Source organism: Aquila chrysaetos, chromosome 11 (genome assembly GCF_900496995.4).
Source record: "Aquila chrysaetos chrysaetos chromosome 11, bAquChr1.4, whole genome shotgun sequence".
NCBI classification, from domain to species: Eukaryota; Metazoa; Chordata; class Aves; order Accipitriformes; family Accipitridae; genus Aquila; species Aquila chrysaetos.
Window position 1 is genome coordinate 4,357,546 of NC_044014.1, and position 18,120 is coordinate 4,375,665.

At 44.4% G+C, this 18,120-nt stretch overlaps 1 protein-coding gene and 1 long non-coding RNA gene across 2 annotated transcripts; one reads left to right on the forward strand and one right to left on the reverse strand.

Annotated features, from left to right (window-relative positions):
• Window positions 1–239: 239 nt before the first annotated feature.
• EEF1AKMT2 (EEF1A lysine methyltransferase 2) lies at window positions 240–9,903 on the forward strand. The gene is made up of 6 exons (XM_030031317.1): window positions 240–385; window positions 732–797; window positions 1,396–1,510; window positions 6,006–6,113; window positions 7,016–7,232; window positions 8,010–9,903. The coding sequence occupies exons 1-6, from the start codon at window positions 270–272 to the stop codon at window positions 8,135–8,137; spliced, it is 750 nt and encodes a 249-aa protein (XP_029887177.1). The 5' UTR covers window positions 240–269; the 3' UTR covers window positions 8,138–9,903.
• A 4,070-nt stretch (window positions 9,904–13,973) lies between these two features.
• LOC115348507 lies at window positions 13,974–17,785 on the reverse strand. The gene is made up of 2 exons (XR_003925838.2): window positions 17,499–17,785; window positions 13,974–17,074 (listed from the first exon to the last, which is right to left on the reverse strand). It is a non-coding gene; the product is annotated as an uncharacterized LOC115348507 (long non-coding RNA).
• Window positions 17,786–18,120: the final 335 nt, after the last annotated feature.

Here is an 18,120-nt window from a genome sequence, read left to right on the forward strand (position 1 = left end):
TTTCACTCCAGCCCAGCTATTTCCCCGCACAGACCATCCAGCAGCAGGCTGGAAAATCCGGTCATCTGGACCGTTACCGTTCCTTAGAAACAAAACTATAAAACGCTTCGGATTTTTTGAGGGAACTGAGCACCCCCTCCCAACACGGTCCGCAGGCCCCGGCCGCGAGCAGCGAGAAACAGTCCTCCAAGTGCCAGAGCGGCGGCCGCGGGCCCTCTCTCAGGTGCTCTCTATGGTGCCGAGGTGCTTCCGGGCCGTGCGGGCCCGGCATGGCGGCGGCGATGGCGGTGGCTGGGGAGCGGCCCGGGCGCCCCGCGGGGCCGGGGCCGGGGCCGGGGCGCGGGGAGGAGCCCTTCAGCCCCTCGGTGCTGGGCACCAGAGAGCAGTGAGTGGCGGCACAGCCGCCGTGGGCGGGCGGGGGGCGGCGGCAGCGGCCCAGGCGGGGTTTATCCCGGTGGCTCCCCGGTGGTGCTGCCCGGGGAGCAGGAGGCCAGTGCTGTGCCCCAGGTACTCTCGTCTGGTAACCCTAAGGTTTTCCTTTCGGGGCATCGCCAGCTCGGTGCCAGGTGGACAACGTGTTCCCGAGCAGTTTATCTACCTAGATGATACCGCAGTCATAAAGTGGCACTGCTGCATAGATCCAGCCTTCTCGCCCCTTCTTCTCCTCGCTCTTTAATCTGATTCTTTCCCAGTATTAATTGCAATATCCGGTTCTTTTCCCCCGACTCTAGCTGGGATGCTGCATATGAAAGAGAACTGCAGACTTTTCAAGACATTGGAGATGCTGGGGAAATTTGGTAAATAAAATAACTCCACAAACTTTTCAAGACATTGGAGATGCTGGGGAAATTTGGTAAATAAAATAACTCCACCAGAGCGTTTCTATTATGTCTTTATAAAAGTAGACATTGCAAGAACATAGCCAGCAATTCAGTGGGTTACTGAATTGTTCTGGATGTTGGCAAAATGGTGGGGAATTTTAATCTTGAAGCCGCCAGTTCCTCTCTTGCCCAATTTTGCAATGCGGATTTCTAAGTTGCACTTGGACAGCTGTTGTTTCACAGAAAGTGAGCTGGTAGTTGTGGTGCGTGTTACTGACAAAGGTGCTTTTTATCCCTGAGCTCAGGTTTAACTGCTCAAGTGGCTGGTGCTGCCGCCTTTTTTAATATAAGGAGGGCTTCGCCTCCCAGAGTTGGTGTTTTGGTGAATTTTAAGGCCATGTGATTAATTTTAATTTAAACAAAGCAAACGTGGAATATGAGCTATGGCAGTTGTTACCCAACTGCTTCAGTAAGAGATGCTTTGCAAAAGCTGGAGAGAGAGCAATGAAATAAATTTGCTGTACCTTTTGTACATTTTTGCTATCTTAATTACTTGAACCCTCCTTTTTCATAGGTTTGGAGAAGAAAGCATGGTTCGCATAATCAAATGGTTGGAAAAACAAAAGGTCCCCCATGACAGCCCTGTGCTTGACATTGGAACTGGAAACGGTGTTTTACTGATTGAATTGGTTGGTATATCGCAAAGTTTGTGCTTTTGATACAGAATCAGTGCTCCAAAAGTAGTAGTTTAAATACAGTTCTCACAAGTGACAATAGTAATCGTAGCAAGCTGTAATTTACGTGAAAGACATAAAGCAAGCAGCCTAAATTAAAACTTACATTGTGTTTTTTTCGCATCAACAGAACAATGGTTGCTGTGCATCAGGTTTTATATTTCCATTCGGTTTAAAAGTATAAGTGAAATTACCTTAGTGCTGCTGATACACCTTAACATCCTGTCGCAAAGACAAGGCGTAATTGCAAGTGGCTGGTAGACAGCCTGTGGGCCTTAGGTATGTAACTCCTTGAACCAGAAGTGCCATTAGGAGGTGCAGACCTAGGAACAGAACATGTATGTTGTTCTCCCAAATGGAAATATCTAATTTTTTTGGTAGACATGCTCAGACTTCTCGTTTCTTGGTGCTGCCCAGAGTGTCAGTACTTCAGATCTCAAAATTTACAGTATTTCTTTAAATTAATCAGCCTGAGTATCACTTATTTTAACTTTACCTTTCTGTTTTCCTACATTTAAAAATGCATTTTTCCCATTGTTGTGTAAACACCCCCAGATAAGGAAATTAAGTTGACTAATACACAGAGTACTCTCATGTGCAAAACTAGACCCGTTCTCTGCACTCAGTTCTGATAATAACACTCATTATCGATGTAAAAAGTGGTTAAAACCAAGGTTTTTATGTAAATGACTTAAAAAGTTGTTAACACTTCTTTTCAAGAAGTGTCCATTTCTGTCAGGGTGGAAACCCCTTACAGATATGTTCTGAAGTGTTATAATGTTGTTATTATACGGTGATACAAGATGTTTAGGATTTCCAGTATTTTTTTTCCTATTTTTGATTGAATACTTTGGTATAATACTACAGGAGAATAGGTAAAGAAAGGAGCTGTTAATACTGCCGCAGTTTCTATTGTTCTACATTCTCCATTGGCTCCATTAGTTACTGTAGAAATCAAAAGGGCTGCAAGTCAAAGTCAGGTTAGTAATGGCATTTTTTTTAATGTGGACTTTGATTTTAGAAGAGTTTAAAGCCTTTCTGGGGACTGGCTGCTACGCTGCAGCACAGGAGAAGTTTGTCATTAAGAGAAATTAGCCTAATAATAATGATTGTTAAATGCAATGCTAGGTAGCTCTATCGTTGTTGAAACATCCAACAGAAAAATCTTATTTATAAGACTTCAATTTTATACTGGCCCCACTTACAAATCTGAAATTGATTTTCATTCTGTAATGGGAAATGACAGCTTGTTAGCTCTTAGAAACGATTAAACTGCTGTAAGAGCACCCTCCCCCCTTACATTAAGCACCTCAAAGTACTGTGGTTGCTTTAATAGGAAATTTTCAGTCCAGTTCCCATTTGAAAAGTGACTTCAAAAATTACATTGTTTATTGGTGCTAAATAATTCAGGATCTCACTTGCCTTAGTTGATGTAACAGAAATTTTTTTGTGTGTTAGCTGCAAGGCTTTGAAAATTGGGTTAGGATTCTTTTGGCAAGCCCATCAGCTACTGTAGAACAGTTCTACCATTGGCGTTGGACTTGATAACGTGATAGAAATGGCAGCACTGAAAAAGGCAGTCAAACTTCAGTCATACAGGACATCAGCAGCACCTCTCTAAAAGGTAGCTACTTGAGAGTATGTATCAAACCGTCGTCAGAACAGGAGGAGGTGCCATAGAGTACAGTTCGTTGGGGAATACTGGGCCCTGGCATGCCATTAACAGTGAAGAAAAGTAAATGGGAGTGTAGTAACAAAATTACTCTTACATGCAGCTGGGACTAGGTGAGACATTGTCAGTTCCAGCAGGGAATATTGCACAAAAAGGAGGCAGAATAGCCATCTGAAAAGCAGGTAATAAATAAGGTGAAAATAAGGAAGACTGCTGTATCCTGTGCAGACTGGCTCCACTACTCAGCTAGAAGGCAAAACATCCAGCACACTGCTAAATGTCTTCTACACGCCCATTGCAAGCATCTGCCCATCTGTAAGCTCCAAGCGAAATGCCATTGGAGGCTTCCTCTCTTCTTTCTGCTTGCTTTGAGGATTTTGGATGTACAAGTGGGACCCCTTTCTGGTTTTGTATATGCAGTAGACCATGGTCCTACCTCTGGTAACTTCAGGAATCTGGTAGGCTGCATTGATGACCTAATTGGTTTGCTTTCCAAAAATTCCAGCTCCTCTGAGGAAATGTTGCTGCCACATCAAGCTCTGACGTTCTCTTTTTTTCTGAGTATTGTGGGAGCCAACAGTATTGAAAAACTTCTCCAAAGTGAAGGCTACTCACCACCCAAGTGAGGGTGTCTACCTGGCAGCACCAGAGGCTGGAACACAGGGCAGTGCTGGTAACATTGCAAACTACCTTCTGCTATTTAATCTGCTTTTTCAAGAAGCAGCAGCAGAGTGCTTATAAATACCACCTTCAGGACAGGAGTCCAGTTGCGGGATGCAGCGCAGTCACGTTTAGCACTTGAGTGAATGATCCCTTCTCGTCCATACGTAGCCAGGCTGTACAGGTTTAGCAGCATTTAGTATTGTTTATCCTTAAACTTTCCTTCTCTGCCCTGGAGACTATAGGATTGGATGGGAACTCCCTGAAGTGACTCAAGCTCTTCCTTTCCAAACAGAGGAGCTGTTGTGGGAACTACTCTTCCACCCCCAAGTCTTCAGCATAGGCATCTCAGGAAGCTTGGTTTGCTCTGGGGAGGAACGTGGGCAGAAGCCTGAGCAATATGCTGTTCTTCATCAAATGCAAACAACATGGTCTTTGTGTTTAGCTGGAACTAGTCCTCGATTAAGAACAGCTGGCTAGTACTGAGCTCACATGGGCTGACGGGCTGCTGGAAGGAGGAAGGACTGTTTTAAAAAATTCTTGCTGTAGTTTTCCTCACTGTCGAGCTATCAGCCTTTGGAACAAGTAGATACGCAGCTGATTGCTTAATGCTAGTTAAAGTCCATGTATTGTTTAAAACCCAAACAAACCCAAGCCTCATCCCTCTCTCTGCTGTTACTGCCTGCAGCTGGCCATAAGATCATAGCTCTTCATGTTAGGTTTGGATCTAGCCAGACCAACTGACACACATGGTACCCAGATCTGGTCACTCCAGCTTCTGCCTCAGAGTGAAAATCTGTCACTGCCCCCCACCCATGTTCCCAACTCCAGCTGATGCAGGGTGCCCTTCTGCTTTGCAAAAGGGTTGCTAGGATTTCACTGCCTGAGTTTGCTGAACTGGGTTATCGTTATCTGCTCCAAAGTTAGGCTAACAGAAAGTCTCTGTATGCTCTTTTATGTGATGCTGATACGAAGACCTTGTAGCATGCAAATAATTGCATTCAAATAGCCATTAGCATGAATAATTAGAAAAATGTAAGATTTTGCAGTGGATTGCTGTACTAGTAAAATGTATTACATATTTTGGCTCTTATAATTTGGTTTATAAACCAAATAATTGCTCAATCTCAAATGTTATGTAAGTGTCCTGGTTTCAGCTGGGATAGAGTTAATTTTCTTTCTAGTAGCTGATATAGTGTTATGTTTTGGGTTCAGTATGAGAAGAATGTTGATAACACACTGGTGTTTTCAGTTGTTGCCAAGTAGTGTTTATACCAAGTCCAGGATTTTTCAGCTTCTCATGCCCAGCCAGCAAGAAGGCTGGAGGGGCACAAGAAATTGGGAGGGGACACAGCCAGGACAGCTGAACCAAACTGGCCAAAGGGATATTCCATACCATGTGACGCCATGACCAGTATATAAACTGGGGGGAGTTGGCCTGGGGCGGGGCTTGGGAACTAACTGGGCATTGGTAAGCAGATGGTGAGCAACTGCATTGTGCATCACTTGTTTTGTATATTCCAATCCTTTTATTTTTATTGTAATTTTATTATTGTTATTATTATTATGTTTCTTCCTTTCTGTTCTACTAAACTGTTCTTATCTCAACCCACAAGATTTACTATTTTTTTCCTGATTCTCTGCCCCATCCCACTGGGTGGGGTGGGGAGTGAGTGGCTGCGTGGTGCTTAGTTACTGGCTGGGGTTAAACCACGACAGTGTCAAAGAGGTTTTCTTCTTATTTTGAAGCATCTGGCATTGGCACATGTTTTCATCACTGAAAATTCCTGGTTTCTAGGTTACTTTTGGTACAGATAAGAGAGCCTGTTCCCCTCCAGGGTGTTACTTTTCACAGTTCTGCTCAGTTTTCCACTTGTTGACATAAACCAGCTTTCAGTCAACAGTTCTTTTGATGAGGTATTAGGCAGAATGGAGTTATTTCAGCTCATTCCCCTAGCTATTTAGCTCTTGTAATGGTAACAGGAATAAAACTGAGTAAATTGGATTTTTTTCCTGTCCTTAAGAGGAGGAGAGATGAGATGGATTATAGATAGGGAATACACTTGTTGGATTAAAAAATTGCTAGCACACTGATTAAGATTCTCTGTTTCTGTCTAGGCAAAGTCTGGCTACACGAATCTCACTGGGATTGATTACTCTCCTTCTGCAATACAACTTTCAGAAAAAGTAAGAGAGAAAGAAGGGATGTCTGACATTAAATTAAAGGTAAGTTTTGAGAGAAAGTTTAGTGAGGAAATAGAAAGCAATTGAACCCAAGATTAAATGACCTAATTGATACTTGGGTGTACTCAGTGTACTATATTAATGATGTATTTTGACATTCATTTGTGAGAGAACTCTTAACCAAATAAATCTGTATTTGCAAGAAGATTTTTGGTCTTTTTTTTTTTCCCATTTCTAATAGTCATTAGGGCTAACAAGACTTCCCTGCTTCTAGCAGGGAGCAGAATAGTAGATCGCCATTGGGCGAGTCTGTATTTTAGCTGCTGCATTCTGAATTTCAGATTTGAGATAGAGGATGAAATCCTTAAGTGACAGAATCCCTACCAGTAGCTGTGTAGCAGGAAGTTTGAGAGGCCCTGCGGGAGCAGGGGGTGGGACCAGATGACCTCCAGAGGTCCCTTTCAACCTCAGCCATCCTGTGATTCTCTGACTGCCTTTCATTCTGAGCTCTCTCTCTACTACGCTGTTTTATCCTCCAGCTCTGTACCTGTATGATGTCTCTGTTCTTGTATGTCAGTGGTAATCTCTTTGTGGCAGGCACTGTCTATTCTTCTGTGTTTGTACAGTGCTTAGCATGCAGCACCTAGGAAACCAGGGATCAAAGTACAAATAATGATTTAAAGAATGAACTTCAAGCGTGTTAGTTTGAGCTTTAGATGGGTAGGTGTATACATGGGCTTTACAGCAAATAGATCATCACATAATACGTAGAGAAGAAAGAAGCTGACAGGACATTGTAAGTGTGAAAAGCCTGTGCGTAACCTTTTCCTAAGCACACCTATTGATAGGTTTGAGGCTTTTTATTTTAAAGTATTGGTTTGCTTTAAAGATTCAGGAACTCCTGAGAAGAAGATTGTTTTCACAGTTGTAGACTTCTGGTTTAGGTAGAAGACTTCCTGGCTCCATCAGCTGAGCTGTCAGGATTTGAGATTTGTATTGACAAGGGGACTTTTGATGCCATAAGCCTTAATCCTGATAACGCGGTGGGAAAGAGGAAGCAGTACGTGAGATCTCTCTGCAGTGTATTGAAACCAGAGGGCTTTTTCCTCATAACGTCTTGCAACTGGACCAAGGAGGAGCTGTTGAATGAGTTCAGAGAAGGTAAGCAGTTGAACAGAACCATGTGCCAAATTATGGTTGTTCAAGGATGCGATGGGTGAATTTTAATGTCTATGTTAGTGTGTTGGCTTTCTCAGATCAAGATTAGACAAGATAAAGTGACTAGTAAATACTTCAGCCTGTCTTCCCTATGTTTTCCTCAGGAATTACAGCTTCTGCATTTGCCAGTGCCAACGTGCCAGGGGAGGACAGGTTTTGTTGTATTTTGGAGGATGAGGATTTCAGTCTAGTTACACTGGGAAAGTGTATACCCGGGTGATACTTGTTCGGTTCTTTATTACCAGATCCAGTTCACCCATCCGATTTCTTTGAAATCGGGGTAACATTGTTACCCATATTTAGGGGAACTGGCAAGTCTGTGACCGCGACCTTTTACGTCACCTCCTCAGCGACCTTTCTGATCCACCCAGAAGGGTTTTTTTTTTACATGCTGGTTAGCTCCTGAATCTCATGCCTGAGGCTTGAAACTCAGTGTGGATCTAAAACAACCATCCCTTCTGGGGAACTAAAATTACTGGCAAGTTATCATCTTTTCTGCCATTAATTTGTGTGAGTCAGCCAGCTAAGATTTTTATTATCCATGGAAGGGTTTCAGCTGTATAAAGCAGTGGTGCAGTGTAACAATACAGTCCTATAAACGTACAGAGTGACTGACTTGCAAGCTTTCCAGACAAATAAAGAATGGTTTGCAAAGGGTTATCCAAGAGGAGAATAAAATTACTTCCTTCTAATAAAAGCATTTTAATTTCTGTCTGGCAGGATTTGAAATTCTGGAGGAGCTGCCAACACCCAAGTTTTGCTTTGGAGGAAGAATTGGAAACAGTGTAACAGCATTGGTTTTCCAAAGGAAAAAAGTGAGGCCATCCATCTTGGACAAATTAGATTAGTTGAGAAAAGTCTGAACTTTAAACCTGACAGAAAACCTCAGACACGTGTATAAATAAATGCTCTTTGAGTACACAGTAAAATACTCTGTATGGAACTCTAAGGGACTATAAAACATTGCCCTAGAAACATTTCAGCTTTGCATAACTTGCCCGTAAATTTTGTCCTTGCTACAACCTCACTTGTTTTAGGGAAGCTGCACGTTTGTAAGTGAGAGAGAAATAAGGCATTGTAAATACGGAGACTAATGTAACTGAGTGATATTTGTGTTTGGAACACAAAGATTCTCTGGTATTTAATTTCTGTATTGGTAATCAGTGACCAATAAGAGGCAAAGGTATTCTACAAAACAAAAATCTCATTTCTCTGTTGTGTGGTGTAATAAGCAACAAGCTTTTGCAATGTAAGTGCTGGATCTTCTGGTTTTTTCTTAGGTGAATATGAATGTAGCTGTTAAGGGGGGAAATGGATATAAAAGCCATAGCACTTGCAAAAAAGGACCAGTTAGTGCTTTAAATTCAGATTTTCAGAGATTCTCAGACTCAGCATAGTTCTGTCTCTGCTGATATAGCTCAAATCTTTTCCCACGGAGGGAGTGTTTTTAAAAATCTCACTTGCCTGAATGTGTGCATGCTTCGTCAGTTATTTTCACTGATCTCATAAATATATAAAGGTGTGATGTTACAGTCTCACTAGCATGTGACATATGCCTCCTTCATTATTAATTTGCTATATAGTAATGTCTTAAGAGCCAACAACCGCATGTTTTCCAGTGAATTTCTCAGGACAAACTTTAGCTGCATAAATCCAAAAGAATTCAAAGCATAACTAGCCATTCCTTTTTCCTTTTTAAAATTTCTTTTTTTAAACCTCTGCATGTGATCCTTTTGCTTAATTTCTTTGCCTTTATTTCTTCTGTTGTTTTGTATTTTCAGAACACTACTATTGCTTGAAAGGTAGGAAAATGAGTTTTCTTTATGCCTTGACAGACACATTTGCAGGTGACAATCAACTTGTTCTTTCAAACATCAAGGAGGCCCTATCAGGCAGTCAGGTTTTGTTTCACAGGCAAGGTCATGTTTGCTTATCAGAGAATTGCTTCTCCTAGTTTCCAGACTTCTCCTAGTTTCCAGGGTTCAGGAGATCTTTAAGGGCTCAAGAAATACTTATAGTCCTTTCCCAGGATAGGAAATGAGGTATTATTTGCACAGTGGTGAGTCCACCCTCTGTGATCCATCTGGTGATGTCTTCAAGGTAGCAATCCTAAATTTTACATCTTTTTGCAAAATGGGATATACTGGTTCCACTGGAAGAATAGTCTATCACCAGTGGTGAGAAAGTTTAGTCCCAGTGAATAGCTCTTTGCATATTTGGTCAGGCTTGCGTTCCCAGCCTGAGTGTCAAAACCACGGTCTTGTTATCATTTGGGTGACTATTGTAGTACGATGTACTGCATCTGCCCAGCAGGCTTCCAGCAGCCGACAGGAGTGCTATGAAATGTAAGTAGTAATTCAGACAGAGGATTTTTTTGATGGAGTAGTACAAAGGAGTCGAAGTACACTTATGATAACAACCTCAATAAAAAGTCTACGACATTTTTTTAGCCAATTTGGCATCAGGTAGAGTTAATACAAGCAAATTTTAATTGGCAGGTACTCTGGCAGGATGCATTTAGGGCATCTGTTTTATTCCTGTCTGTAATTTTTGCTAACGAAGGCATGATATGTATTTAATCATGGAATGAAAATAAAGTCATGGCTGTCATGGATTTTCTTTAATCAGTTAGGAGGAATTTAACTACAGATTCACGCTCCAAAAGATATGTAACATTCAGGACAAGTATTGTTTTCTCCTCTTCATAGGACTGATTATCATTAGATTTTTGTTCTCTAGGTAGTATTTTTATATCATTTGTAAAGCTAAAAATAAGTTTCCTAAAATGGTTACACAGAAATTTTAGCATCAGAAATCATCTAAGTGTGTCATGCAAGTTGTATGATCAACCACTTTCAATTAGTATCTTTAGCAAGGCATTTGGAAGCAATGATAGTAATTCGCTATTTTCTCTTGCTATCATGTTGCTGTTTTCCAAATGTTCCGGACAGCTATTGTATTTCTTTTTGGAATTATTTCCTCCTATATGAATACATTTTCTATCAGGGAGGCTTCTTAGAGGTGGGGAAAGGCTGAGAACCAACCTCCTCTTCCAGCCTACCTCATTATTTGCCCAAGTTCATGGATTATTGAGAGCTTCCACTTCAAGCATTTCCCTACCGCTTCTGGGCTGTATATAGCTCCATAGGCAGCAAGTCTTCAGAGATGCAGTTCTTCTGCTTTACCTTTGGCATTATGGGGTCCAGTCATAAGGTGGAGATACACACACTAACGTCACCACTAAAATGTCATCCTGCTGCCCAAAGGTGTCACGGGCCTATTGTTGGGAGTCTTAAATGCTAACTGTCTGAAGGAGTTTGGGACAGGAATGTGTTTTCGCCATGGAGAAGGGTCTGGGCTTTGGCTGTCGGCAGTCGTCTTCACATCTGTGTGTTGTTCTGGGGCAGAATTCCCGTGCCTGTCTGCTTCTCAGGTCCATATAAAAGTTTTCTAGTAACATGCTCAATAAAGCTGAAAAGAGCAAGCCTGCAGATAGGTGCCTTTATAGGGAGGATGGGTAGGGAGTGGAAAAATGGAGTGGCTCTCACACGTGGAAAGGTTTTGATTCCTAAATTTGTCATGGCCCCTCTTTAGCCTCAAACGAGCACACAAGCTATTGCTTGAAACTAAGGATTTCTGCATCTGAGTTTGCATATTCTTTCACAGGCCCAAGCACTTTCAAGTATCACTGGAGAGTAGAAAAATGCTTGTTAAACATGTTTTAGAAGATTTATTTTAAGGCAATAATAACCAAAGGCTTACTGTTTAAAATCTGCTCTGTTGGAAACCTGGTATTTTATGAATAATGGAGTCTAGGGAGGAGCTCTAATACTGACTTAAGCAATGGCTTTTTTCTGACTAGTAGGATTTGGAAATGACGTGTCAAAGAATGTCCTTGATTTGGGGCAGTTCATCTTGCTAGATGGTTCTTCATGAAGGTATGATCTCTAAATGTTGATGCTTTTCAGTGAAACACCTCTTGAAAAAAAAAAAGAGGCAGAGGAATAAGCAGTGAGTTAGGAGGAGTGAGTTTTTGCTTGTAGTTTGGGCAGTGCTTCATGGTAGGTCATGAAGGCTGGTATCTTCATGACCACACGGTTGCGTGGCTCTTGGTTTCAGCTGCAACGCCAGACTACAGGAGAATAAATGCAGCCTTTGAAATATGTTCTACTGGTATTGTTTTGCTATCTGAGGACTGTGTATGTGATTCCTCTGTCAAACGTGAGGTTTGTGGGTAGTAAAACTGACATCTTCCGTGGATCTCAGCAGCAGTTGAGCCCGCAGACTATTCTTGCAGTACCAACATCTGTGTTTGGCGCAGCTCAGACATCTGATACCTGACTCCTGATATGTGCTATTGCCAAGCAAACTGTATTTAGGGATTCTCTTTTTCAGGCATTTACTGAGAGAGGCCATTGTAGTTGTTGTGGGGCTTGTACTACTGAAAGAGCTTGCAGCAATTTATGTTGGATTTTTACAGGGTGTATCAGGGATGTGAACTGTCGGGATGAAATACCTGAAAGAGGAGACCAAGTGAAATTAAGGAAATAAGTATTGGTTTGAGATGTCAGATCTAGGGGAGTTTCTACACATGGGACTCTGCTAGAGCGTAGGGTAAATAGGTTCTCAAGACAAAAAGCCTTTGCCCTTTCAGCATCACAGTACCTTCTTGAAGTAAATATTTGTATAATCATGTTTATATAAATTAAAAAGTGAGAAATACCAGACATGAAAATCATGACGCAACTGAATGAACACAGAAAATTCAGAGGGAAGGGTAATGTTCCCATTCTCCTTGACTTCCCTCTTGGTGACCAACTTGTTATTTATAAGAAAGTATGTTCATTTAACAGTCCTTAAGGAGCCGAAATAGTCAACTGCATTGCTGTCTGTAGGCTGTTTTTTAAATGTTAATTTTTTTGGAAGGCTTAGAAGATAGGGAATTAATATTCTGTTCTTGAACTTCAGTGTAATTCTGTGGTCTAAAACGAAGAATTTCTGGGAGCTACCATTTTTTTGAAGAGCTGTTGGGTTATGTCAGAAACACTAACAGAATTATGGCAGCTGCTCTTCCAGACAGGGCCAGCAATGATGAAGCATAAAATTACAGGCTTTCTATCCTCTCAGGAGAATATTTCTTCAAATCATTATCGAGAGCATCAGGTTGAAATAAGTGTTTGCGTTATGGGCTCACCCTCTCGATTTCAAAACCAATGTTGCAGCACCATTTCTGAAAACCAGGAACGGCCAGCTGCCTTGATTGTATCATAGCATTTAGGGTATTTGACACCTATAGCGACAGGAGACTTTCAGCTTTTTTTACTTTCTATTTCTCAAAATGATTTTTAAAAGGAGCTTTCAGATGTTTGGGGTTTTAATCCTGCCATTGCTATTTACAGGACAGCTGGTTATACCTGAGTTAAGAAGTGCATGTCCCACCACACAGGTCTCAGGTGTGAGAGTCTCCGGAGAACAAATAAAGTGTGCAATAAACAGTGGTGTAAGCAGACTGCCCTACACCTTCAGTGCAATAATAAGGTGTTTCAAGGGTTGACCATAGGATACCAATATGGAAGCTGTGTCTGCGGTACAGGATTTGCTGTACGGAACCAGAGCACTCTCTGAGGCTGGGCTGACGTCTTCACAACGTTTGCGTTATCCTTGTCTCTAAGCAATGAAGAAAGTTCTCTTCTGAGGGAACGTGTCTGTGGCTAGAAATGGAGATGTTCTCTCATGTAACTTGTGTCCAAATTATTTTGGTTCTGCACAGGTTTCTGGTGCAGGCCGTGACATCTCTGGGGCTGAAGGGTCAAAGGCCTGAATGGACAAATGAGGTGGTGAACTGAGACCACTCACTTAGCACAACTGGGCTTTGCATCCAGGTGTGCAGAGTGAAGCCACATGTACGAGGTGGATGGACACCCATGAAGCTACGAAGCTGCTCTTGGCAGCTTCTCTGGAGTTATTTTTACGTAAGGATGAGTTCTTGAATAGCTTTTCTGGTATATTAGGCACAGCATGCTTTTCTTCATCACTGACGCTGGCTTCCATGTATTTCCACGTTCCAGGAATGCACTGGCAGCACTGTAGCCATTGTGAGGAAAATCTGCATATATATACTCCGCTATGTCCGTTCTCCTGTGTTCCAGGATGCCTGGTAAAAGGCTGCCAAAATTTATGTTATTTCATACCAGACAAAATCTTTAAGTATGGTATTTAGCAACATACAGCAAAATTTTCAGTGTTTTGGCACTTGGATTGCTTTCCTAATCTTGGCATGCTGAAAGGTAAAGAACACGACTTGCTACAACAATAACTGCTTTATTTTATAGGCCCTCTAAGCATTTTAACATATCGAATCGTCTCCTGTAAAATATGTGGAGAGCACATAGAAAATAATCAGGCCAGGGCTTTGCGTTGCCGTAAGGAGATCTGCCTTTGTGCTCCCATTGCTCGCTGCCTTTTCTGGGGTAAGAGGAGAGGAAGGCTGCGCAGCGTTACCTACCCCTTGGCCGAACGGGTGGTACGGACACCTGCGGAGGGGATGGCTTTATCATATGCCTTGGCTGCAAGTATGTTGAGCCTGACCTTGTGGGTAGCAGCTAAATTGAGGAACAATTAATGGATACCTAGGGCTTTCAGTGAAAGGGGATGAGGTGTTATAGCCTCAAGACAAAGGAGAAGGAACGCTGGCGTGTTTTATTTGACACAAATAAGGGAAAAGCCAACCTGTGGCTTAATTTCCATTTGTTAGGTAACAGTATAGCTTGAAATGAGCCCATTTCTAGGTTACTGGAAATTAAACTGAGTGCTGTCAGGCAAACAAATGATGTAGCCGCAAGGTAGCATATAAATTCTGGATAATCGCAAGTGCATAAGCCTGTGCTGGAGAGCCAGAGCTAATAAACACTAGTGAGGGAACAGAAACGAACCTCAGCACAGTCACTCCAGCGCCAAGTGTTCATGGACAGTGTCACACGTCAAGCAGAGGTGGGAAGAATGTGCGTTTATTGAGTAATTTGAAATGTTGATAGGGTTGTGAACTGAAACCTCTCATTAGCAGCACAGAGATGTGCACGCATGGTGTGATAAGCCTGCATCCAGCCTGAAACGCCAACCAAGAAAAGGCAGGCTGAAGGCAGTTTGTCAGTTAGATTTTCTCTAATGCTTCCCCTAAAACACAAGTTGGTGTTTCCAGCAGAAGGATCTAGGCTCTTTCACCCCAATTTGCAGGAGTAATTAGCCTCGCTGACTGCTGCCCTACCCTAGGGTGCCTCAACTCCATGGGTACTGCATTTCTGCTTATCCAACGTAGCGTGCTGGCTGCTTTTGGGCATGTCCACAGCTGCCTTGGTTCTTGTGAATGATGGACAACTAACTCTTGGCTTATCTTAAGCCGATTCAGACACAAACATGGCTGACAAAGTGATTAGCGCAGTCAAGCGAGAGGAGGTTTCGCATACGTATTTCATGGTCTATTTATTTTATCCGTCAACTGTTTCCATTGCACCTAGTCTGGGGCAGCCCGTAGCTCAGCAGTCGTGCCCTCTGCCAAGGCAGGGAGGGAGGCAGCAAGCGAAGCGGGAAGCCGAAACACAAAGCTGTTGCATGTGTGTAGCAAATAACCTGTGAAATAAAAGAAGGATTTTTAGGTTTATCGTATGCCAAATGTAGTAAGAACTACACTCCTCATTACAACCCTCTCTGCACAGCAACGCTTCACTTGTTTTGAGTATCAGGTCTCCTTGATTCAGATACTCTCTGACCTAGAACACACTGATCGTATTACAGAGATGTGCTTGTTCCCTGGGTATGAAACATTTGTTAAAAATACTTCTGCTCCCTGTTATTTAGATTCTGTGAATTTCAGGATTTCCCCTGAAACTGGAGTGTGGCTTCTGAAACTGGTCTCCATTCTGTGCTGTTGGAGACCTTCGGTGGAGCCAAAGATGTCCTTGTGAGTACGTGGTACCTGGCCCAGCCGGGTGGCTGGGACATCAGCCTGCGATGGGGACACTTGGACTCTCCGCTTGGCTTCGGGCGAGTCTCTTACCTGTGTTCCTTGCCTGGCAGGAGAAGCAGAAGGATAAAACCGTAAATAACTGGGATTGCTCAGGTGCTCAGAACAGCACAGAGTTGTAGGTCATCGTGAAAAGGACGCTTCTGAAATTGTTAGCAACTGTAGTGCATATGACTGGAATAACAACAAACTGGAGTAGAGAGCGAAGCGTTATAAAGGCTGCGCAGAAAGCAGGCTGTAACTGCAGCCAACTCCTGTGCACTGGAAGTGAAGGAAATTGTGTCTATCTGTAGGGCTTAGCACTGTCACAGCTAAATGTTTTAATGACTTGGACCCCAGTATAATTTCAGAAGGACCATGGGGATCATTAGCTTCTTTCCTACCCACAGAGTTTCCATCTCAACAAGGAAGGCTCCTAGTCAGTGGGTAGCAAAGGCGCCGACATCTGAGACAAAAACACAAATTAAATCAGCTCAGAATGTAACTGACTGAATTTTCTGTCCACGATGACTAAACTCTCATGCCCAATTCTTTAAAGCTTGAAAATGATTTCTGTCTTTTCCCCTTCTGACAAAGATCTTCTGCACTGTCACCAGAGCAGGGACCCATGACCAGTCTTTACATTTAAACAACGTTACTGAAAATACTATCTGTGGAAAACAGGTTTATGCTTTGGCAGCAGGCTTTCACACAGGCTGATAATGCTCCACAGCCAGCTCATCTGTCAGAAAGCACGGAGGATGAGAGGTAGAAAATGCTCGGTTTGGACCGAGCTGCAGACGCAGACAGAAAGCAACCTTCTGCTTGGTTCTTGGAGACCAAGACTGCACTGTGCAAGGCTGCCACGGGAATGGATTCAATTACACTGCAAGCTTTATTACTGAAATATTCAGCTGGGAAACCATAAGAAAACATTTTCAAACTTGATTCCCAAAGTTCTGGAAAAGGAGTTTGCAAGTGTTTTATTGCTGCCAGTCTCAGTACGTGATAAGAAAAGCAAACACTGAGTGGGATGGAGGAGCCTGATGCAAAAGCCCCTTCACATCATCAAGCCCTTTTTCCTGTTCGTAGTCCACTCATACCGGCCCCTCCTGCCTAATTTTATATGTAGCAAGTACGGAGTCACTTTTGTTGAGATCTGTCCTCGCTACGTTGGCAGGAGCTGCTCCGTTGTCAAATCTTCTCCCACTTCTTCTGCTTACTTACCTCCTTTCTTCTTTATTACATTAAATACTGTCAGTCTTCTTCGACATTTATTTGGCATCTTGGGCCGTGCACCAGCGGGGCAGGACATCCGAAGCACTGCCGAGTTACACACCTAAAGCCTCCCTCGCCGTTCAGCGCACACATGCCCTTACTCGTTCCTACTTGCCATCGCCAGCAGCGTGCCCGGCCATCCAGCTGGGTGGATGAAATTTAGCCCCGGATTCATTCCCGATGACATCTGTGTTGTCTGCTCGCATATGTTCAAGATTAATGTTTAGGCTCTGTTTTGTAATGAGTTCTAAATCTTCCTTTTAGCTGTCATGTAGTTTCCTTGTTCGCTAATTACGCTCGCTTTTGGAAGAAGCCTACGTGCTGCGCGCAGTTCGGCTTGGATGGATGGAAAATGTTATTGTTAGAGCAGATTGCTTCTAAAGGCCGTCTCCCAAGTGAAGCCAAGCAGACGTGTCTTTGAATACTGCAGAGGACCCACGGCCACCTTCAGCCTGCCAGTATTTTGCTGAGCTTGTGTTCTGTCGAACGCCTCTTCCCCAAAGAAATGCTGGGAAAACGGAGGAAGATTAAGGATTGGGATTTTTGGCCAAATCCCGCCGGCGGGTACGGTGGCGGACGGTGTACACCTGCGATGCGCTAAAACTTCAGGGCTACTTCATATTGGGGGGGACCCTTCCATGGGGTCTGATGGAGTCCAGCCCTCCTCCTCCTCCTCCGGCCGTGCCACCAGGAGTCACTCTCGGCCTCCGAACGGGGCCGCGGAGCCCCACGCGAGTCGGCACTAACGCAAGGAGGAGAGCGGTGCCTACCACCGAGCCGGGCGCTGCTCGGACTCGCCTTTTTTTTTTTTTTTTTTTAATTAGTTTTGGGTTTGATTGGTTTGTTTCCCCCCCCCCCCTCCAAACACCCCCGCACGCTCGCTCTGAGCTACGTTTAACCCCCAGAACCGCAGCTCCTTTCCTCCCCCTTACCTCGCACCGACACCCCCGGTGCGCGGCTCCCCGCCGGTGACCCGCGGCGGGGAAGGCGGACCGGCGAGGGGGGGGGTTTGTTTCTCCGCCGTGCTCCGCAGGTGCGGGCCGGGCCCTGCCTCCGCCGGCCCCGCTCAGGAAGTGACAAGCGCATTTCCTCCTCCTTTTCCCTTCCCTTCCCTCCCTCCGCCCCGCCCGCAGCACGGCGGCGGCGGCGGCAGAGGGAGCGCGGCTCGGAGCGGTGCCCGCGGCCGGGCCGCCGCCACCACCACCCGCCACCCACCATCGCCACGGTAAGCGCCCGAGTCGCGCTGTCACTCGTGTCCGGCAGAGATAGAGAGGGGGGGGGGGGGGGGAGGTCCCGCCGTGCACATCCCGGGGGGCGGCGGACAAAGGGCGGCGGTGCGATCTGCCCTGCTCCGGGGTCCCCATATACCCCCCCCCCCCCCCCCCGCCCCGGCCGCTGCGCATCCTCGGTCCCCCGCGGGAGCGGAGCGGCGGGGGTCCCCGCTTCTCTCCGCTTCTCTCCCGTCTCCGCCCCGGAGGAGCGGGCTGGGGGTTGCCCGCCTTTGTGCCGCCGAGTCCCGCGTCCCCCGTCGTGTGTGTGTCTTCCCCCCCCCCC

Coding starts and splice junctions, on each gene's coding strand:
- EEF1AKMT2 (XM_030031317.1), top strand. CDS start 270: ATGGCGGCGGCGATGGCGGTGGCTGGGGAGCGGCCCGGGCGCCCCGCG. Junction 6,114..7,015: donor TGTCTGACATTAAATTAAAG/GTAAGTTTTGAG, acceptor CTTCTGGTTTAG/GTAGAAGACTTCCTGGCTCC. Junction 7,233..8,009: donor GTTGAATGAGTTCAGAGAAG/GTAAGCAGTTGA, acceptor TCTGTCTGGCAG/GATTTGAAATTCTGGAGGAG.